General features: G+C 41.0%; 2 protein-coding genes and 1 long non-coding RNA gene across 17 annotated transcripts in view; 1 reads left to right on the plus strand and 2 right to left on the minus strand.

Annotated features, from left to right (window-relative positions):
- The first annotated feature begins 1,238 nt into the window (after nt 1–1,238).
- CLCC1 (chloride channel CLIC like 1) lies at nt 1,239–21,987 on the plus strand. 10 transcript variants are annotated; one of them, XM_083620328.1, is made up of 15 exons: nt 1,239–1,416; nt 1,910–1,974; nt 2,762–2,955; nt 4,204–4,338; nt 7,065–7,184; nt 8,616–8,726; nt 10,256–10,477; nt 11,346–11,486; nt 12,318–12,411; nt 14,550–14,647; nt 14,738–14,884; nt 15,656–15,988; nt 16,587–16,646; nt 17,898–18,158; nt 19,973–21,987. In XM_083620328.1, the coding sequence occupies exons 4-15, from the start codon at nt 4,204–4,206 to the stop codon at nt 20,000–20,002; spliced, it is 1,752 nt and encodes a 583-aa protein (XP_083476454.1). In that variant the 5' UTR covers nt 1,239–1,416; nt 1,910–1,974; nt 2,762–2,955; the 3' UTR covers nt 20,003–21,987. The 10 variants fall into 10 exon arrangements, with proteins under 10 accessions (XP_083476454.1, XP_083476450.1, XP_083476452.1 ...); XM_083620324.1 differs by having other exon boundaries at nt 1,239–1,413; nt 1,854–1,974; XM_083620326.1 differs by having other exon boundaries at nt 1,239–1,413; nt 1,854–1,974; nt 2,826–2,955.
- Nucleotides 12,419–15,774, minus strand: LOC310765447. Its single transcript, XR_014549593.1, has 3 exons — nt 15,637–15,774; nt 15,026–15,140; nt 12,419–13,369 (listed from the first exon to the last, which is right to left on the minus strand). It is a non-coding gene; the product is annotated as an uncharacterized lncRNA (long non-coding RNA).
- GPSM2 (G protein signaling modulator 2) overlaps nt 20,826–22,681 on the minus strand; it is a 34,765-nt gene continuing 32,909 nt past the window's right edge. For 5 of the 6 annotated variants that reach the window (XM_083620298.1, XM_083620299.1, XM_083620300.1 and 2 more), the window contains one exon: nt 20,826–21,419. In XM_083620298.1, coding sequence (XP_083476424.1) covers nt 21,252–21,419 — 168 coding nt within the window. In that variant the 3' untranslated portion in view covers nt 20,826–21,251. Of the gene's footprint in view, nt 22,645–22,681 lie in introns of all 6 variants that reach the window. The other variant, XR_014549556.1, reaches the window with a different exon arrangement.

Raw genomic sequence — 22,681 nt, forward strand, 5'->3', positions numbered from 1 at the left:
CTGAAACTCTCCCAATCCACCAGTTGGAAAACCAGTGCATTACAGGATTACGGTACCTAAAATCTTGGCTGGTCTATCTCTTGTGGGTGTCCCTGTTCTCCCTTTAAAAAGGTGCTCAGTTTTGGTGGCCTATATAATAATCCAGTAAAACAAATCCCTGAAAACTCAACAAAAGACAACACAGATTAATGGAGAACGGTAGGTGCACATACTGTTCTGCAACAGTGTTCTGTAACGGACCTCTTTAAAAGTTTTACTATATTAAAGACAATACACTTTAAAAAACAAAAACAAAACCTACACAGCTTAAATGAAGCTTGAGGATGTGACAAAAGAGGCAAGTTAAACAAAATTTACCATCAGTGGGTAAGGTAAAGGGACCCCTGACCATTAGGTCCAGTCGTGGCCGACTCTGGGGTTGCGGTGCTCATCTTGCTTTATTGGCCGGTGTACAGCTTCCGGGTCATGTGGCCAGCATGACTAAGCCGCTTCTGGCGAACCAGAGCAGTTTACCTTCCCGCTGGAGCGGTACTTATTTATCTACTTGCACTTTGACATGCTTTCGAACTGCTAGGTTGGCAGGAGCAGGGACCGAGCAACGGGAGCTCACCCCGTCACGGGGATTCGAACCACCGACCTTCTGATCGGCAAGTCCTAGGATCTGTGTTTTAACCCACAGCACCACCCGCGTCCCCCATCAGTGGGTACTTCTAAATTAAAGCGGCTGCCCGCCCACCAAGGAGGACAGGGCTATACCACCTTTCAGCCGTTTTGTGGTACACCAGCTGCAATTCCGTCTTCTGCATAAGAGTCCCGGGTTTTGCAGAATCATGGAGTTGGAAGGAACCCTCAGGACCATCTAGTCCAACCCCCTTGCAATGTAGGTATCTCAACAGGCGGTCCCCCATCCAATTTGAAACCACACCGGACCCTGCTTAGTTTTGCAAATGGGCTAAGCACGGTTATTGCTGCAATAAAAGTAAAACCTATCAGTTTAAGACCAAAAGCACTCTACTTCGAAATAAGATGCGATACCTTTGCCTCTGCACTCTGGCTAGAAGAACTGCCCTCTCTTTTGCAGCACCACCCCGCGCGCATCTCGTCGAGACAAGCCCTGCCGAGCTAAACGGATATAAACTTAAGCATCCCAACCTCGCCGCCGCCGCCGCCCTATCACGCGGCTATCAGAGCGCCCGCGGCAGGCGAGCCAAGTCGACCGCCGATAGAGAGGCGCGAGCGAAGGAAGCCACCGAAAGCCGAGCGCCAGGCCGAAGCGGATGACGGCCGAGCTCGCGGATCCGAGGAAGCGCGGTTGAGCCGAGGCCGCCGGAAATTGCGAGGGTCCGTTGCCTTCGTTCGCTTGTTTTGAAAAGCGCGAGGAACCGTTGGCGGTTGGCGAAGCGAATCCCTCAGGTGGTGCGCGCGCGCTGCTAATGCGGCGGAGGGGGAAGGGGTTGTGTGTTCGTTGGTTGTGGGCGTGGTGGTTTTCTCAGTTTTCCTCCGTCCGTCGCCTCTTTCCCTCAGGCGGGGACGCCCCGCCAGCCAGTGGTCGTGGCCTCGGTCCTCCTTCTGTCGTTCTCCCCGCTCCCCCCGGGCCTGGATGACGAGGCATTTTCCCTCTCCAGGGTTGCCGTTCCGCCTTCCCCTTTTCATTTTCCCCCCCAAGACGGTTGCACGGCGTCTAATGCGGGCGAGAAGCGTTTTCCCTCTCAGGCAGGCAGGGTTGTGGGCGGGTGTGAGTCTGTCGCCGCTTTTCAAAGCAGCAGCTTTCGCTTTCGGTGGCCGTGGCCAACCCTATCCATGGTGTGGGGGGAGGAAAAGACAAATCCCCGTGACCCGTGCTATTTTTCTAGAAAAAGAGGAGCCGGAAATCCCTACGAACGCCTCCCTTGTTCTCTTATAATGGCAGTGGTGCCCACCTGAGAGGTGCCGGAGTTGAGTTCTGGCTGAAAAAGCCCTGCCTGTGACCCAAAGGTATGTGGGGGGAGGGGTTTGAAGGGGGAGGGGAGTAAATAACAAAAGAATCTGGATGCCTGAATTCAAAATGCGGGGTTAAATTCACTCCCAAGAGGCAGAGGCATAGCTGGGCTCCCTTGCGCTCTGGGCAAGGAGATGGATCACCCCCCCCCCAAAAAAAAAGAAATCCCTTGCGCTCTGTTGGCCAGACTGGGGAGATCCCCCCGCCCCGGGCAAGGCAGTTGCGATGGCTCCCACTCCGAGCCAGAGTAGAGAGGTGCATTTTTTTTTGTATCCGCCCCGCCCCCCCAACTGTGCCCTTACCGTGGTCCAACCTGACCAACCCCCTAGCTATGTCCCTGTTAGCAGGAGAGAGCCCCCAGTAGCAGAGTTTAAATTAACAAAAGTCAAGCAGCTCTACAGCTTTATGTTGTTAGACCCTTTTATCTTATTTAGCCTGCTTGCAAACAGCATTCTTTCTACCCATCTTGCAGCGAACTGACTGCATGCTATTAAGTAAGTTTAAAATATGTTGCTTACAAAGGTCAGAGATTCGTTTATTTATCCAAGCAGCAGCAAAGAGAACGCAGGCAGAATACTAGTGGGTAGAAAATACAGAAAGATAGCTTCAAATACCTGCTCTAAGCTTGGAACTTGCTTAGGCACATCTTCTTTGGTCAGTTACATGGCTGAGTCTAGGAACAGACATCTCTGGTCTTAATGCCTTCATGCACTTATGCATAGTTATGTTTGACTGCAGTTAATTCTCTACCAATGGCTTAACTCTACTTATTTGAACCCCCAGTTGCTGTGACCTGGGAACGATGAGTGGGGAAAATGCTGCTGTTATGCTCAGCTTCTGCTTTCAGGCTTCCCACAGACCTTCTGATTGTTGGCTGCTGCAAAAACAGACCTGATTTAGCAGGCTCTTCTGTTCTTGTGCAGCGTTGAAATGAGGAGGACTGCCAGCAGCATAGTACACTGCCCATATTTAGACAGGTAGGCAGGAGTGTGTGCAGATAAGAGGGGGTATGAGGTTGCTATGCAATAAGGAAAGAAGAAATGCTGTCTTTCATTTCTTTGACACAAAACTTGCAAATCTTTTTGAGAACCAAAAATGCTGCTGTTAACAAATAATGTGTTTGTGTGCAGAGAAGTCTCGGTGAAATTCTTTTTTTAATACCAGCCAGACTTTCTTAGAAAGTTGTCTAGCAAGTGGCACACTAGTAAAGGAGTTATAAGTTATTATATTTCACCCAGAACCCTGTAAATGTGGTATTAACTTTCCCAACTGATGTCTGGCCTAGGTCTTGAACATGTCCTACCCTATATATGCGTCATAGAAACTTAGAGTTGGAAGAGACCCAAGGGTCATCTAGTCCAACCCCCTGCAATGCATGAATCTCAGCTAAAGCATCCATGACAGATGGCCATCCAACCTCTGCTTAAAAACCTCCAAGGAAGGACAATCCACCACCTCTTGTGGGAGTCTGTTCCACTGCTGAACAGCTCTTACTATCAAAAAGTTTTTCCAGATGTTTCATTGGAATCTCCTGTCTTGTAACTTGAAGCCATTGCCTCGAGTCCTACCCTCAAGAGCAGGAGAAAACAAGCGTGCTCTTTCTTCCATGTGACAGCCCTTAAGTCTCCTATTCTTTTAATTGTGGGTTTGGATATTGGTATCATTCTTTGAATGGCACTAATAGGTCTGTGAAACTCCTAGCAGTCAATGGGAAGACTGGGTTTTGTTTTTTAAAACATCTCTGTGGTCAGGCTTGGGTAATATGAGTTAAGTTTAACTGGAGCTTAATACAGCTTGCTTTTATCAGATTTGCCTTTGTCCATACATATGCCAGAGTTTTGCAACCATGATTTAGGGTAAAGTTTACTAGACTTTATGACCATCATTTGAGTGTGCAACCTCAGACTTCCACACATACTAGTTAATCTAATCTGATGTTCATGTAAAATTATGCTGCAGATCAAGTTTTTGAAGGTGTTTGGAAGCTAAGCAGGTAGAATTTAATGGGGACTGCAAGAGATAACTTTATATGTCACTCTTGAGTTACTTGCATAAAGGATAGGGTGCAAGTTTAACAAGTAAATTAAGTTATATTTCTCTTTTCCTTAACTAGAGTAACCAGATGACGTAGACAAATTACCTTGAAGAATGCTCAGCACTAAATAGTTCAATTTGTCCCAGAGGATTTTGATTCTGCTAAAACCATCAATTGTGTTTTGTGACAGATGATGCTAGCTCCTTTGATACTGTGTGTAACCCTGCTGATAGGAGGGAGTGAAACTCAAAATGATGACTGGATTGATCCAACAGACATGTTAAACTATGATGCAGCTTCAGGAACCATGAGAAAGCCTGATAAGGTACACATTTTGAATTTGAGTTGCTGTTCAGTAAATGGTTTAGTTGATGCCCTTTAAAGAACCTGTTCACCATGGATGTCTGGATTGGCTCCCTTACAGAACACATACTGCAACAAATTAATAAACCTAAAGTTGAACATTGTTTTTGTTGGGATACTGCCAGGGAGACAAAGGCCATCTCCATGCCCCACGCTGTCTCCGGACGATCCATCGACCTCTGGTAGAAACGCAGTATCAATCAATTAGCGACAAAAGCCTCGGAAATAGCTTTTCACATTCCAAGGACTGTTGCACGCTCTATCAGCAGAGTTCGTACAGCGAAAGATGCACTCAGGAGAGCATATTTACAACTTTATTCAGCGTTGGTCAGAACAAAGAAAAACATGACTGCCTGCTTCGATGTTCAGGCACAGAGAGAAAAACGAAAGCAATAACAAAAAGAGAAACTTCCTGTGAACAGGAAATACGCAGACTCTGTGACTCACAAAGCCTGCTCCCTTTTAAGGTGGAACGGAAATATCCTAACAGTTTTTTCTTACTGGAACGATTCCATTCTGTCCTCATGATGAACTGATAGGGGTGTCTTACTGAGCTCTGATTGCATCTTTAGATTCAAACAGAGTAATTACAAAAAAGGGATTGGAAGGAAGTAATAGTTGGTTGATTTTGAAGGCTGCCAAATATTATTCCACATTTTATTGGTATTTTCTTTTCCATTTGTTTTTGAAAAAAATATAATCCCTGAGTGCTCTCAGTTGCACATGTAGCACCATGTGGACAGGAGGGCTTGGGACAGTTCTCTATGCACATCCTCTCTTGAGTGCACAGATTGTGGTTTTGAAGGGGATACTGGGCAGCTTCTGCTGGCATGGGACTCCCAGTGAATATGGGAAACTCATGACTAATAAAAGCGAGCCGGGAAGGGCTGGGCGATGGGCTCTGCGGGGTGGTGAATGCTTCCCTCTGTGAGGGAGCCTTCTCAGACCCGCTGGTGTTTCCTGCTTGGCAGGGGGTTGGACTCGATGGCCCTTGTGGTCTCTTCCAACTCGTATGATTCTATGAAAGAGGCGGTTATTAAACTGCTTCTTAAAAAAACATCCTTAGACCCAGCTGATATGGCCAACTATTGCCCAGCCTCAAATATTCCATTCTTGGGCAAGGTGATTGAGCAGGTGGTTGCTGAACAACTCCAAGCACGCCTGGAGGATGCGGACCATTTGGATCCCTTCCGGTCGGGATTCAGGCCTCATCATGGGACTGAAACTGCCTTGGTCGCGCTGGTCGATAATCTCCGGTGGGATAGGGACAAAGGTGAAAGTTGTTTCCTAATTCTGCTGGATCACTCAGCGGTCTTTGATACTATTGACCATGACATCCTTCTGGACCGTCTAGAGGAACTGGGAGCTGGGGGCACTGTTATACAGTGGTTCCACTCCTCCCTCCTGGGCTGTGGCCAGAAAGTGGTGTTGGGGAATGAGTGTTCAGACCCCTGGGCTCTCACTTGTGGGTTACCTCAGGGTTCCGTCCTCTCCCCCATGTTTTTTAACATCTACATGAAGCCACTGGGAGAGATCATCAGGGGGTTTGGTCTGGGTGTTCATCAGTATGTGGATGATACCCAGCTCTACCTCTCTTTCAAATTGTGAAGGCGGTGAAGGTCCTGTGTGAGTGCCTAGAGGCGGTTGGAGGATGGATGGCGGCTAACAGATTGAGGTTGAATCCTGACAACAGAGAAATGCTGTTTTGAGGGGACGGGGAGGGCGGGTGTGGAGGATTCCCTGGTCCTGAATGGGGTAACTGCCCCTGAAGGACCAGGTGCACAGCCTGGGAGTCATTTTCGACTCGCAGCTGTCCATGGAGGTGCAGATCAATTCTGTGTCCAGGGCAGCTGTCTACCAGCTCCATCTGGTACGCAGGCTGAGACCTTACCTGCCTGCAGACTGTCTCGCAAGAGCTCTGATTATCTCCTGCTTGGACTATTGCAATGCGCTCTACATGGGGCTACCTTTGAAGGTGACCCAAAAACTACAACTAATCCAGAATGTGGCAGCAAGACTTGTGACTGGGAGCAGCCACCGAGACTACATAACACCAGTCTTGAAAGACCTACATTGGCTCCCAGTACGTTTCCGAGCACAATTCAAAGTGTTGGTGCTGACCTTTAAAGCCCTAAACGGCCTTGGCCCACTGTACCTGAAGGAGCGTCTCCACTCCCTTCTGGTGGTTCCCTCACTGCGAGAAGCGAAGTTACAGGGAACCAGGCAGAGGGCCTTCTTGGTAGTGGCGCCCGCCCTGTGGAACGTCCTTCCATCAGATGTCAAGGAAATAAACAACTATCTGACTTTTAGAAGACATCTGAAGGCAGCCCTGTTTAGGGAAATTTGGGCAGGGTATTAATAATAACTTATTATTATATTATGAAACTTGCATCGCTCCAGTTGGATTTACACAAAGTACCAGTGAGCTGAGAACCCAATAAATGAGAGGGAAAATACATATTTGGTTAGCATGTTTATACTACAAACAATATAATTAGTTAAATTATTTTGTTGATATTATTTCTTGTTCATGCATTCAGCAGCAATGAGTGACAAATTTTGTTGAGTTCTACCTTTTCTCTCTTTACTCTTTTTCCAATAAATATGCAAAATGAAGCAACCATATTGATATGAGATTTCTGGTCTATACATTACAGTAGAAATATTAAGAAATGCCTATGATTACAGTTACTGCAGGTGAACCAGGATGATTCTGAAGATAAGAAAGTTCCCCACAAATCAGTGGTAAAAGAAAATATTGTGGATGTTTCCATATGCCAAAAGCAACTAGATTCTTTAATTCTTAAGGTTTGTTTGCATGTATGATGCTTCATATTTAATATATTGCTTTATTTATGAAAATATTGTTTACATATTCTTTTCATAAATTCAGATATTGTTGGTCTATCACCTTCACAGAAATATATTATTGGGTAAGCATTCATATTGATGGGTGGTGGTAAGAATCAATACTCTTAATTATTTGGTCCACAATCTGAATTTATTAAAACCAGTGAGAGTTTCATTGTTGACCTCAACAAGTGCAGATTTGTGCATTTACAACACAGTCATCTGCATGACTACATACAAGTTAGTCCCATGGAGTTAACTGAGACTTAACTCCAGGTAAATGTGGGATTGCAGTATTAGTGCCTGCAACGCAGTATTTGTTATTGTATTATTAGCTACTATGTGTAGAGTGTTGAGCTACTATGAAGATCTACCACAACAGCCCCTGTATATGCAAAAGATTAGATGTAGAAACATAGACTGTTTCTTGGGACATTGACCTTTGTTTATAATAGGCATGTATAGCTTTTGACCCACCAAGCTGAACCTGGCTCACCAGCGATATATCATAAGTTGCCAGTTGCTTGATAACCCTATATTTCAGCAGACATCAAAAGCAAGCAGCTCATTATGCTCCTGTTAGGTGCCATTCTTAGCTGATGGACTGCATTTGGCATGATGGATCACAAGTCTCATTTTTAAAATAGGTTTCAATACTTGTCTGGAGTCAAATCTCTTGAACATAAATAGATCTTGAACTGTGTTTTTGGGATGCTTTCAGCAAGTAGATTTCAATTATTAAGGGCCAGAGTGCCTCTGCAATCAATGGACCTTAGCCTACATGTGAACATTAGCCTACGTGTTAGTCTAATCAATATACACAGTACAGTGGTACCTTGGTTTGCAACCGCTTTGGATTACAACCATTTGGATTACAACCACGTCAAACCTGGAAGTGTGTGTCCCTTTTTTTGGATTACAAACATTTGGGGGGGGGGAGGCCCCATTGGTGAAAGTGCGCCTTGGGTTACAACCTGTTTTGGTTTACAACCGGACCTCCAGAATGGATTGTGTTTGTAAACCAAGGTACCACTGTACAATGGATTATTGCTTGGCTAAGGCATTGTCTGGCCACAGTATACGTATTACAGTGGTACTTTGGGTTAAGTACTTAATTCGTTCCGGAGGTCCGTTCATAACCTGAAACTGTTCTTAACCTGAAGCACCACTTTAGCTAATGGGGCCTCCTGCTGCTGCCATGCTGCCGGAGCACAATTTCTGTTCTCATCCTGAAGCAAAGTTCTTAACCTGAGGTACTATTTCTGGGTTAGCGGAGTCTGTAACCTGAAGCGTATTTAACCTGAAGCTTATGTAACCCGAAGTACTACTGTATATACTACATGAATTAAGATTGGTAAAATGTGATATTGAAATACTTTATATTTGCAGCTTGAAGAATATGAAAAGAAAGATAAAGCCAAGTTATATGAAAACAATAGCATCCATGTTTTTAAGAGATATTTGAAGAAGATTTTAATTGAAGCTGGAAGACTTGGTCTTGTGAGTATCTGAATAAGCCAACATTCTTATTGCTATATACATTCGCTCATTTAAAGATTAACGTATTCTTAGCAGTGTCCTATGCAAGCAGCACATTCATTGTTAAGATAGTAAGTATGTCATAGAACCCAACCATGTATTTATTCTTTTTTTTATTTTTTTTACTTTGCGTTCATGTGGCTAACAAGTAATCTTACATAAAACATGAAAACATCCTATATTCATGGATAAGATGGGTTTGGTTCTGTAGTCTTATATAGACTTAGTCTTGGGCAAAGTCTCTTAGAGGTGCCTTGGGGTTGAATGTCCCCCCCCCCAAGGAGTTCCTGTCTGGCCCTCAGGATTCTTCCCAGGCAGTGCTTCCTTCCCAAGCCACACCCCTCACTAATACTGCTGTATCCTTTCCTCAAGTGCTTTGTCTTAACTCAGCTGTCTCATTATGCTGTGTTAATGCTGCTTACATGCGTGCCTGCTTGCTTGCTTGCTTGCTTGGATGGTGAAGAGATATGTATAAATCTCTTAATGTAGCCAACTGGAAAAAGGATAAGAGTCATATCTGTTGCTCTACAGTACCTACTTTTTGCCTCAAACCTTACCCACCACTGCCATGCAGTCCCCAGAAGGTTGCCTAGGAGGAATGCTGCCCTTGGGCTTCAAAAGGTTTGCCAAACCAGTCCTTGGTTGGTTTTTTGGTGGGTTGTTGTTTTGTTGTTGTTTTTTGTGGGTTGTTGTTGTTGTTTTTTGTAATAAACCCTTGGATCAAGGACTTCTATAACTACAGTATTAGGTTTGATATATGATTTTCACAGAACTCCCATCTTCTGTTGGTACTGTATATACATCAACAGCTTTACCTGTGAATCTGGGTAATAGGTTTGAGTAGGGCCGGCCCAGCCATGAGGTAAGGTGAGGTGATTGCCTCACACGACAAGATCCACAAAGGCAGCACATCTGGCCTGCAAGGAATGCATTACTTGCTATTGCTGATGTAGATCTTCACTTGCCCGTTCGTCCTTGGCAGAGCAGGGGGCTACACCATTTTGTGGTTCGTCTTAGGTGCCAAAATGTATTGGGCTTGCCCTGGTTTTGAGACTAGTGTAGGTGAATGTGTACTTAGAAAATATTAAGCAGAGAAATCCTAATTATGGTATTATTTGACAGACTAGTCCTTGCACAGCGACTTACATGCATTTAACTTGTGCGCATTCAGCTTTACATGCTTGGCAAAAAAAATTTTTTTTAATGGAAAGGGGGGGGGGAAGCATCTGGAGAAAAAGACTAACAGTCCCACCCACCATTGAACCGATTGTGTTTTGACTATACATAATTTTGGCTTTAGGCGTAATCCCCATAATGTAACGTCCACATAAACTGTATAAGAATTCTTTGCTCTTTAACTTCGTCACTACAGCAGTCAGTCAGTGTGATTTAGTAAGGCTCTGCTTAGCTATGGTTAACAGTCAGATTACTTTGTTATTATCTGCAAGAAATGTCAGTTGCCAATTCAACTGTGTTGTCTTGTTTTTTAGCCTGATGATAGCACTGGAGATGTGCATTATGATGCTGAGATCATCCTTACAAAACAGACATTTAATGAAATCAACAGGTTCCTTAATGAAGAGGGCTGGAAATCAGCTGCTTTGGATGATGCACTCAGTGATATTCTGATTAACTTTAGGCATCATGATGCTGAAGTTTGGAAATGGAAGTTTGAGGACACATTTGGGGCTGATGCATATAATGTCTTTATGGTGAGATAATTTTTCTGCAGTAAGGTGCTTTTCTACAGCAAATATAGTCATGGGTACCTCACTTGCACCAGACAGAAAAAGATAAAACCTATATGCAGTGCTTTGTCCCACTGAAGGCTGAGTATATAAAGTCTTTTAATGTTTTCAGGCAGCAGTAGTAGGTCAGGACTGCTTAATTTGTGATCCAAATTTCAGCCATGACTGCTTTCCTACCATGAGTTCAGCACCACATTTATGTCTAGGTGTGCAAAAATAAAGGGATATGAATCAGTTCAAAATTTGTAGCATTGTCTTGAGTGCAGCTTCATGGGGTATGTACTGCAAAAGTCTAAAGTAAATTTGTTTGTTGCATTTATACCCCACCTTTTTCTCCAAGGAGGTCAAGGTTACACATTGTTTACCCCTTCTTCAATCCCCATAACAACCCTGTAAGGTAGGTTAGGCTGAGAGAGGTAGTGACTGGCCCGAGATCCACCAGTGCGCTTCATGCCGAGAGATGATTTGAATGGCATCTGTTTAAATTTCAGTTCACATTTGGCTGCCATCAAGCTATTGTAAATGAAAAGAAGTTATAGCTGTTAGAATATGAGGTTTAATAAATGTTCACCAACATGATAATGGTTCCACATTGTTCAGTTTAACTTCAAGAAACCAAAATGAGGCTGCTGCCACCCCACCCCATGATCCCTTTAATGCATACTGCTCATGATTCCCTCAAGCAGAAGCTGAATGGAAAATTTGTCTATTATCAGATAAATGCTAAAAATGCTTCAATGCTAAAAATGTAGGTTCCTCCCATTTTAAATGGTCTTGGCTTTTATAATTCTTTTGCAATTTATCTCTCTTTTTATCTCTTGTTTTCTAAAAGGTACTTCTGTGTTTAGTGTGCATTTCAGTAATAGTTGCTACAGAACTATGGACACGCATTGGTTGGTTTACACAGCTAAAACGTGTTTTATTCGTAAGTTTTCTCATCAGTTTTGGGTGGAACTGGATGTACCTATATAAGGTAAACAATTATTAGTGTTTATTAAGTAGTAATGGGGAAGTGGATATCAGTGTGCCCTGAAAATACAGAAAATATTGTGCCACTCACTATTTAGCTCAATAACTTAACAGGGCTCAATATAAACTCAGGCTACCACACTTGCTACCCTTAAAACAAAAAATGTTCTTATCCGGCACATTTTGATGTTGATCCAGTAATAATCAGAGGCTATTTTGGGACACTTGTGCAAAACTATTTTAAAATATGTCAGGTTCGTTCTCGTTATGGTCTAGTGAGATTGGAACATTGGTCTTTCCTTCTCCATGATTTACTAGCAGTTCAGTAGTTTTGAACTTTTATTATCCTGTGTGCCAATCTTATAAAATTAACAGTGTGCTGCAGCAGGTGTAATAGACTCTTTCCCCTCTGCTATTTTTCAGTAATTTTATGGCTCAGTCACAGAAAGAAGAGTGCTTGACCTCAAGAGCCATATGTGTGCAATCTGTTTTGAATAATCATATGTTTTAAGAAGTAGACTTTTAATAGCTTTTAATTATTCAGTTTTATTGTATATGAAAGTTGCAGCTGCATTTGGAAGTATATTAGTTGGATTTATTTATATCCTGCTTTTAGGATGCAAATCCTACCAAGACAGTTTACAAGTAACATCAAATTGCATTAATACAGTACAAAAAAAAATAAATCAAAATATTAAGTCATAAGGAATTTCCCACAGGCTCTGTGGAAACAGAGGGCAGTGGGATTTTCATCCACTTTTTAAAAAAATATTCCAAAATGAAATTGATTTAACAATTTTGTTAAATTGTTAAAATCCTTTTGTTTCTGTTGTAGGTAGCCTTTGCTCAGCATCAAGCTGAAGTGGCAAAAATGGGAAAATTTGATACTGTATGTGCTGAGAAGATCCGCTGGAGTGATGGTCTAATAGGTGAGCTGTTTTTGTTTTGCTTGCTAACTTTCCATGTCAGATTTCCTTCTCGGTAGTGGCGCCCGCCCTGTGGAACTCCCTCCCATCAGATGGCAAGGAAATAAACAACTATCTGACTTTTAAAAGACATCTGAAGGCAGTCCTGTTTAGGGAAGTTTTTAATGTTTGATGTTTTGTCACTTTATTATTATTATTATTATTATTATTATTATTATTCTGTTGGGAGCTGCCCAGAGTAGCTGAGGAAACCCAGCCAGATTGGGGGGGGGGGGTGTTAAATAAATTTTTGTTTGTTTGATTGATTTAGTAAACATTTAAGCTTATTTTTAAGATTGGCTCTAAACCCTATACAAATCTGGAGTGGAGTACCTAAGACGGTTGGATGGCTCCTTGTATGCCTCCTTCCAGCAACTCCTGCTTCCAAGCTGTTGCCAAACATTTTGTTTTCCTTTGGACCACATTAGTGAGCCTGAGAGCAGGGTTTTGTCTAGACAGTCAAGGACTTCCATACACATAGCTCAGGCTTGTGTTCCGGCAAGGTCACTTCAGTGCTGCTAATGCAGAGATTTGGCTTCACACCCTGGCGGCACACTCCATTGTCTTTTGAGACAGATGCCAACAACACATTTCTGATATTGCTGATTTTACTCTCTGGGTCACTTCTTCCTTGTGCCAATATAATGATTCAAACATAATTATTCCTGAAACATTGCCTGTATATTCAAGCATTTCAACTTGCTTAGTTGGACTGTGTCATTCATACAGCTGGCTCACTGATAATCTTCTGAAATGAATCTCTTTCCTGGTGGTAGATTCATTTAATGTAATTGTCTTTGAACAAGTCAGGTGGATGTGCTCCTTGAGATATCTACAGAAGACATATTGTCTGCTTGTTGTTGAGCCCAAACTAGTTTTTTTGGCGATAGACTAGGGTCTGGGAATCAGGTCTGCTGAACATCTAAAAAAATGACAGAGAACGGCATTTTAGTGGGATGAAGGGAAATGAAGACATGAATACTGGAGAAGTTCAGCATCACCCTTGGCCTTTTCAGCCCAGTGCACTCTTCTAGTGCTGCTGCTAAACCAAATAGCCATTTCGGAGGAGAACTGAGTCTGATAATCTAGGTTAGCAAACTTCTAAGAACCTTTCTGTTACTCTCCCATTGTAGTGCTAGGAGAAAAGGGCCTGGGGAAGAGAATACAGAGGGAAAGTAACAAGTTTCTCTGTATCTGTTACATTTTACTTATGTACCTAATCAGAACAAAACAGGACTAAAAGCAAGTAAATACGACTATTTGGCAGCAGACCAATGTATGGATACTTCCTCCTCCTGAGGAAAGAAAGTGCCATTTGCCATTTATTTAGCCCTTTTGCAATAGCGGTTTTTGCTATAGTTTATAGTTTTGCTATAGTTTGTTTAGCCATTTTGCAATATTGCTTACCTAAAAAGGTAAAGGTAAAGGACCCCTGACAGTTAAGTCCAGACGCGAACGACTCTGGGGTTGCGGTGCTCACCTCGCTTTACTGGCTGAGGGAGCCGACGTTTGTCCGCAGAGCATTTTTCCTGGTCATGTGGCCAGCATGACTAAGCCGTTTCTGGCGAAACCAGAGCAGCGCACAGAAACGCCGTTTACCTTCCCGCCAGGGTGGTACCTATTTACTTGCACTTACACATGCTTTCGAACTGCTAGGTTGGCAGGAGCTGGGACCAAACAACAGGAGCTCACCCCGTTGCGGGAATTCGAACCACCGACCTTCTGATCGGCAAGCCCAAGGCTCAATGGTTTATACCACAGTGCCCAAATACCAATCTGGCAGGTTGGGGGTGGGTGTGTTCCATTCTGCAAATTGTTCTTCAGCCATGTCTTCCACTCAAGACGGGGCTTACCTCCAATTTAGCAAATATACTTTAAAATACCCTGACTGTTGGTGTAAATATTAGAAAATCATTTCCTTCCAGATCTTGTATCATTTCTTTTGATAAGACAAGTATAGTTAAGTGTTTACGTCCTCCTCACTGTCTATATATGATTTCTTATTACACACTGAAAACATCCAGTTATTTATTCATCCTTACAGCCAAAATATGCTTGCTTTTTTTTTGTTAGTTGTATGACTTGTTGCTTTTTAACTATAGAATGGTTTAGAAGCTCGATGACGTTCCAAGATGATCCTTGTCAAAAGTATTATGAAACCGTATTAGTAAATCCTATTTGGCTTGTTCCTCCAACGAAGGTATTCTCTTTTTCTAACTGAGTCATTTGTATTTTGTTTGATTCTGACAGCTTCACTATCATTCTAATTTTACTTTCTGTCTGGTTTTAGGCATTGGCTGTTACATTTACCAATTTTGTAACGGAGCCATTGAAACACATAGGTCAAGGAATTGGTGAATTTATTAAAGCACTCATGAAAGAGATTCCATTGCTGCTACATATTCCAGTGCTGGTGATCATAGCAATAGCAGTTTTGGTATGTACATGCACAGACACATGGGGGATCCAGTACTGCACACATGGATTAGAAATTGTGAAAGTAGATACAACTAACAATGGATTTGCTCAACAAGTTAACACCAGTAAGACTGAAGTAAGGGTACAATTAGCTACTTACCTGTGAGTGATAGACAAGGTAGTTCCAGAAATAACATCTTAGTTCTAGCACAGTTGTTCCACCTCCTTGTGCAAGAAGAGGCAGCTGTGATTGTATATTGATGCTCTTTCTAGTCCTAAGAAAGAAGTGTTAGAAGATAAGGAAGACTTAACTTGTTGACATCTACAGCTAATATTTTGGGGCATAAATAACAATTTATTTTTCAAGGATAGTATAATCTTTCTCCATACTGAAGTATTCTAGAACACAAAGAAACAAATTATCCATATTTAAAGATTTATGAAATAGAAAATGCCACAGCAGTGGTACATAATGGCATTTTCTGTTAGGTGGACTGACTAAAAGTAATACTCATTTATAAAGCTCTATTCTTATATGAATATAAGTAAGTCCAAGAATTTAATTCTCTGTTATATAGGGCAGTTACAGAAATACTATTTCCATTATGTCTGACTAAGAATAGTTGATAATGAAGAAAATCTCTTGAAAAAATTATCTTATTTTAATGAATATATATAGGAACACAGATCTTGAGCCTATTTTCAAAACAAAACAATGTAAAAACCCGTGTTAAAAGGAGGAGTGGAAACAAAGTTTGTCAGAGTACTTACAAGGGTGTCTCTTTTGTAGGGTTTCTGCTTTGGGGCTGGAAGCTCAGTGAATGCGCTAAGGATGTTAAGCTACTCAGACAAGCGGCCACCTCCAGCACTTCCTCCAACAGATGAACAGCCGCCTGCACTTCCCCCAAGGGGCAAACAGTCACCTCCTGCACTTCCTCCAAGGGATAAACAGCCACCTCCTGCACTTCCTCCAAGGACCAGAGCAATACAAGAACAAATGCTACATCTGCAGCCAAATGACGCAGGTGAAAATGGTGTCAACATTATAGAAAATATGGAAAATACATACAATATTTACTCCATCAATAGAGGACCTTATGACAGAGGAGATGCTTCAGTAAAGGTAATATTTAGGTTTTGCAATGAGGTGATGTGCTATATATTTATTGTCGTCCAGCAGCCTCCCAGACCAAGCAAGTGGAGACAGTCTCTGGAATTTAATTAATTAACAGTCTCTGAATTTAATTAATTTTATAATGAATGATTTTAGAGTGTTGTTTGTGTTGTACTTTTGTACTGTTTTATTGTTGTTAGCCGCCCTGAGCCCGGCTTCTAATCTGCATTAAAAACAATTCTTGACAGGCACCTCAACTACCAACTAGGGATGCACTAATTTCGTAACTGCTTTCTAAAAAACACCTTAACACAATTTTCACATGAGTATCAAAAACAGCAAATAAATTTAAAGCAAGACTAAAATCCTAACAAAATAGACACTCATGGTAAAGACCCATTTATCCAGCTGCAAAAGCCAGTTGGAGCAAAACAGTTTTCAGTTTTAATGCATGGAACTGGCATTATTAAAACGCATTAGGTTTAATAATATGTATAGTGCACTTAAACATGTCTACTCAGAATCAGTCTCATTCAGTTCAGTGAGACCTAGCTGGGGGTTTGTAGCCTTAATTACTTAATGACCTTGATTCATCTTGTTTTTTCAGTCTTCTGAAGAAGTAAATTCACAAACAGAAGCAGAAAAAAAGAACAGTGAAGACCGTCCTGTAAGTTGATAGATAATATGTTGGGCGGGGTATTAAATAAAATGTCTTAAGAAAAACACTTAATTCCTAGTATGTTTGAATATCAAATTGATATTATATTTTTACTTAATGGATGTTTCAGACTGTTATAAGAAACTTTTTATAAGAAACTTTTTTTCCCCTGGGTGTTGGATGTCTCTTGTAGCTTGAAGTCTGGAAGCCCTATGACAGAACAGATTTTGTCAGACCTCACTTTGCCTCACAATCTGACATTTTCATTGTGCCATGATGTTAGACTACCCAAAAAAGGGAATCGCATGCATTTGCGTAGCCGGTTGTACAATGGACAGTAGAAAATAATATGTTCTAGTCTGACACATTCAAAAAACATCCACAATGTCTCAGCTATCTTTCCCTCTCAGCTCTTAGCTTCTGGACTCCTACTCCGCCTTACCCAACTGAATGGGCTTGGTACTCTTTGAATATTCACAGGGCTGTCAAGATACATACATAGAATGAACACATTCAAGCAAACAAGCACACTATTTCCCTCTTTTCACCTGACCACTTTAGGCAATAAGGTTTCTAATTCCAGCAGTGCTCGATGGATCAAAGCCTGTATTTCATTGGTTTATGAGGCACTACACATTTCTATACCAGGGCTGCAGCTTTCTCCATAAACACCCCATTCATAAAATATGGCAAGCAGCCATGTTGTCCACACGTAACACTTGTACTTATCACTACGAATTAGACCCGTTTGTTTCAGAGGAGGTAGCTTTTGCAAGAAAGATACTGCAACAAGCCATCCCTCATATGTAGAAAGCCACGTTGCTCTCCCATCCACATTATATCCAAGGGAGAAAGTAATGTTGTCTTCTCGTTGAGAGTCATTTGTGTCCCCTTTAGTGGTTTTTATTTGTTTTTTGTTCTGTTTCTGTGCATCAGAGGGTCTTACTGAGCTCACAGAATGGAACTGAAGTATGACAAAATCTGTTGTTGCAGGGTTTAGAGATAATGGCCAAATCTCACTTAAGATATATATACCCAAAGAGGACCACCTTTCACAGTAAAACCGTTACTAAAATAACAGATTGAGATACCCCATTAAGGCCGCAATCCTATATCCAGTTTTCTGAGACTAAGCCCCATTGAACTCAGTGAAACTTACTTCTGAGAATATATGTATGGGATTGCACTGTTCGTATTTTTTGTTGATTTTTGATGACCTAATATTGTTCCACAAATTCAGTGATATGTTACTTCTTGCAGAGTGGATTAGATACCAAACCAGGTGATCAAGCTACTGATAGAATAGAGAACAGCACAGATCAAAGCCTGGTTGAACTGGACAGACCTAGCCACATACAAGAATTTACAAGAGGCAATGAAGATGAAACAAAATGTAACTTTAAAGAGGACAGGAGTGTGCAGCAAGAAGTTCCAGATATAACAGGATGTAAGAAGAAAGAGAGCCACTCATGTGAATTAGAAGAACCCACAGAGAAGATTGTAGAACATTTGAGCTTTACTGTAAGTTTTAACATACAGTATATTTTGTGTATCACAGAAAGGGGATGTACACCTCAGCCAATTCTGCCTTTCCTAGTGAGGTAGCATAGTTGAGCAAACACGGAAGTCTTTCCCTCGTCTGCCTGCTGCAGAGGCTGGAAAGACCTGCACAGAAATGCCAACAAAGAAGCAGTTTGAGGACTTGCTTTATTATCTGCCAATTTGAGAATAACAATGTTACATTCTAGGCTGCATAATCTTGCCTACACTCAAACAGGGTTTGGAGATTTAAGAATGCACTCTCTTGCCTTATTTCAGCTATTTATATAACAATTTCAAAAAGCTCGGTAATGCAGGCAAATTTATTTATCAAATTCAGAGAATGTAAGAATGTGTCAAATCTGAGTTGAAGTCTTAAATCATTTAGGTATCTGATTCCTACTAGAATCAAGCTTAGTAGACAAATGCTGTTTTATTCAGACTTAAAGGATTAGATCCAACTAAATTCTACTTAAGAGTAGTCCAATTAAAATGAATGGATCTAACTTGAGTATCATGATCTTTGAGTTGTACTATATTGAATTTTTAATAACTTAAGGGAAGAGTAAATTCTTTATTGAACCAATTGGAGCATGCAGACTGAAGTGCCCAAGCCACTTCCTTAGCATTAGACACATGCTATATTTGAATTGTAGAACAAATGATGTGAAGATAATAAGTCATAAAAGACATAGTAGAGACAAACTAAATGTGAAAATTAGCATAGACAAGATGTTCAGGGTTTGTGTTTTTAGTACTGTGAAACTTGAGCATCCAACTTATGCTGTTGGTAGAGGATCTAAGAGTATTATTTTAATTAAATTTTATACTGCACTTAATCCACAGATCACAGGGCAGTTCACAGCCAAAAAATACAAAATTAAAACCCAAAATACAGTGGTACCTTGGGTTAAGTACTTAATTTGTTCCGGAGGTCCGTACTTAACCTGAAACTGTTCTTAACCTGAAGCACCACTTTAGCTAATGGGGCCTCCCGCTGCTGCCACGCAGCCGGAGCACGATTTCTGTTCTCATCCTGAAGCAAAGTTCTTAACCTGAAGCACTATTTCTGGGTTAGTGGAGTCTGTAACCTGAAGCGTATGTAACCTGAAGCGTATGTAACCTGAGGTACCACTGTATATAAAAAAAATAGGAACAAAAACAAACCAATAGCCCCATTCCCAGTGCTCATATTCAACAACTTTCTGTAGTACTGGATGTATTAGATGGTAACCTTATGACCCAGTTCTGTTCATATTTACTTGAGAACAAGCCCTACTAAGTTTGAGTAATGGTGCATAGAATTAGTTAGATTCTTTGGTAAAAACAGCTGCCTAGAGCGATTTGCCCAAGTGTGTTTAATGAGACTGACAGCATTCTTTAAATAGCAGCATATTGGCCATGGTGGAAGATGATATGAAGCTGAAGAGAGCAGCAATGTTCTGCTTCAGTTTCCATTACCAATTCTCACCAAAACTCATTTCCCCATGTAGAGTTTAAATTGCATGTGTGCAAACATAAATGCATCTGGAGTGGAGGGAATAGGGAAGGGCTAGCTGGGGTAAAGGTTGGCATAGCAGTGAGCCTTGGCCTCCTATACATTTAAAAACAATGGCACTGTAGTCTGTGTTTGAAGATGTCATAGTTTTATCCTTCTACCATTACAAAAAGTACCAGGATAGTGGTTTTGCGCTTTACAGATTACTAAATATTTGACTCCACACTGGAACAGAAATTAAAAATAATCTGAAAGGTTGTGGCTTGTATGCTTCTCATTTAAATCTTCTCATTTACAGGAACAAAAACAGAGGAACACTGCTTCCTGATAGACCTCCTTATACCAGGGAAATGGTTTTTATAAATGCCTCTGCTAACCAACAAATGTTTGTGAATCTACTTTTGTCAGTTTTCATTCTTATAGAACTTCTTTGCATATTAGGTATCAGGGCACATTTTTTCTCGAAGACCTAATTATATTTATAAAGCACCTTTGTTTCCATACAACAACTTCAACACATTTTTAAAACATTTAATGAGAAAATAATGTAATTCGAAAAGGGACTCTACTGGTAAAATGCTTTTAAAATTTGTGCTAAGTTTTTTTTGTAGTTAATATTTGCCAACAAAATAAACTCTTACAAAATGTTACTAATGAAATTTCTTTTATATTCGTATCTGTAAAAGCTGTTATTTAGGTTCAACGGGAGAACTTTTATTTAGCTGTGACTTTCCCCTACCCCAAGATCAAGAACTAATTTTTACCAGGTGTCATGTTTTTGCATGAGGAAGGCTTGAACACTGCATGGAAAAGGAATGTTGGTTCATAACTAAGTTCATGTTCTTCAAAGGTAGGAGAATAACCTCAAGTGGGTTGCTCTTCCCAGCCCCTCAAGGAGACAGGACCATGCAAAAGCAAGCTCTCTGACAGAGAGAGCACATCCTGCAATCTAGCCCCCACCCCACCCACCAAAAAAACAAAAACCCAATAACAGGCAGGAAATAATGGAAGACTTCTCTTAACAAATGGGAGCAACAAATAACTAGAATAGCAGAAAAAACTCCAGGGTGAGTAGGAGATAGGACCTTACCACAAAAGGAACTTATCTGAGTTAAGAACCAATGGCATTTACTTACAGACAAAACAGCAGGTTTTGCTAGTATGAAAATATTTATTTTTCTCGTGTGTGTGGTTTTTTTAAAAAAACAATGTAATACTTGTCAATTGTTTTGGAACATTCTATACTTCTTAGATGTTAGAAAAACTTTTGAGGTTAAGTCTAGTTTTCCTATTACATAATTTTAGCTGGATTTTTTTCCATAAGCCCATGTGAAAAGTACCGTTAAACACTAAACCATACGAAACAAAAAAATATTTACAGAGAGAAAATTGAAACAGTGCTCTATAGAGCTTTTTAGAAACATTTTTAGATATGTTTTTTTCAAGCTGTGGCAGCAGTAACTGTACCATTAACTTTTTCCCTTAAAGGCATTGTTTCCTGTATTATTAAAAAAAAGGAATTCCAGTATTACACAATCCATCTGTGTTTCTCTTCTGTGTGCTTTTGAAGAAGTCCATTAATTAGAATTTGCCCTCTTCAAATCAGAGGGCAGAAAGACTCTCTGTTCATCCATTCTCTTCCCTTGGGATCTCAAAATAAGGCTAAAAAAATCTTCATCAGGTACAGTTGGTCCTTTTGTGATGATTGGTGGTGGTGCACATCTCTGATCATCTAGTCTAGAGCCCTAAAATCAAAACAAAGTAGGATAGGAGTTACAGCTAAAATCCACTGTTTAATCATTCCACAGTTCAATTCATCCTGTTTGCCCGTGTTAAACCTATTAAAAGTAGTAACATTCACATTTTGGCAGAATATTGTCAGCCATGATTTCCTGTCCTTTCCCAGCAGAAACAGCATATATACATTGTGTGGTCCTGATTGAAATATTCACTCAGAGAAGCAGTAATATAGCACAATATATATAGTCTGTTCCTCCAGTGACAAAGGAAGAAAAGAATTGTGGTGGGGTTTTTTGATTTGGTAACATGGTGAAAGATTGTTGGCCAAATTGAAGCTGGTTAAAAGATTTTGTGGACCAAAATCCTGGAAAAACTATTTTACTTCCACAGCAAATACACTAGGAAAGCAAGTGCTAGAAACATTTGGAAAATCTTAAGTGATAGGATATGTGTTTTTGAACATGTCAGTATGCTATTCTCCATGGTTACTGTTGGATAACAATGTGGTCAGTTCTTGTTCTCATTCTTTTTATTGGTTTTTCACATATAATAAATATAACGTACAATAAACAATAGCAGCTAGCCTGTCATTTCGGGTGGTGGGGGTCAGCTTAAAATTGAAAATATTGCTTAGAACAAGTTTGTGATGCATATTAACGTCTCTAATCCAGTAAGTCTCTGCCAATTTTCCATGGGTGTGGGGAGGTTGTCTCAATGCAGCATCTGTCATACAGGAGAAGAATGGATGCCAGCTAGAAGAATAAAGGACTCATCTTGCATTTTGTCACACTTCTCAGCCAGAGCAGTGAACTCCACCCAAGTGAACCATGAATGGATACAAAGGTCTTAGCCCAGATTAGAGAGGAACACCTTTTCAGGTATGCTTGAGCATATACTTCAAGGTCAGCTTCCACAACCTGAACCCATTTTAAGAATACTGAGGGACGTGAACTGCCCTCCAAGCCTCCTTCACTATATTATCTTTTTGTAAATGTTATGTTAGCCACTCCTTCACCTTGTCAAGAAATGTGTTTGATATTTTGCACATTTTAGGTAATTTAATAATATCACTTGCTTTATTCCACTTTATTCCAACTGAACTTTATTCCAACTGAAATAACTTTTTTCCCTTGCACAGGATTCACAGCTAGTTGTTAGATGCTTGGGAAGAAGGGCTGGCCGATGTCAGGTTTCCAATATTACAATGTATCACCAGCCAAACATTACAGTCTGGCAATTCACCACGATGTTGAAATAAGCTGCGTTG

Source organism: Podarcis filfolensis (genome assembly GCF_964270895.1).
Source record: "Podarcis filfolensis genome assembly, chromosome: 6".
Classification (NCBI taxonomy): domain Eukaryota; kingdom Metazoa; phylum Chordata; class Lepidosauria; order Squamata; family Lacertidae; genus Podarcis; species Podarcis filfolensis.

Coding starts and splice junctions, on each gene's coding strand:
- CLCC1 (XM_083620328.1), top strand. CDS start 4,204: ATGATGCTAGCTCCTTTGATACTGTGTGTAACCCTGCTGATAGGAGGG. Junction 7,185..8,615: donor TAGATTCTTTAATTCTTAAG/GTTTGTTTGCAT, acceptor TTATATTTGCAG/CTTGAAGAATATGAAAAGAA. Junction 14,648..14,737: donor GGCTTGTTCCTCCAACGAAG/GTATTCTCTTTT, acceptor GTCTGGTTTTAG/GCATTGGCTGTTACATTTAC.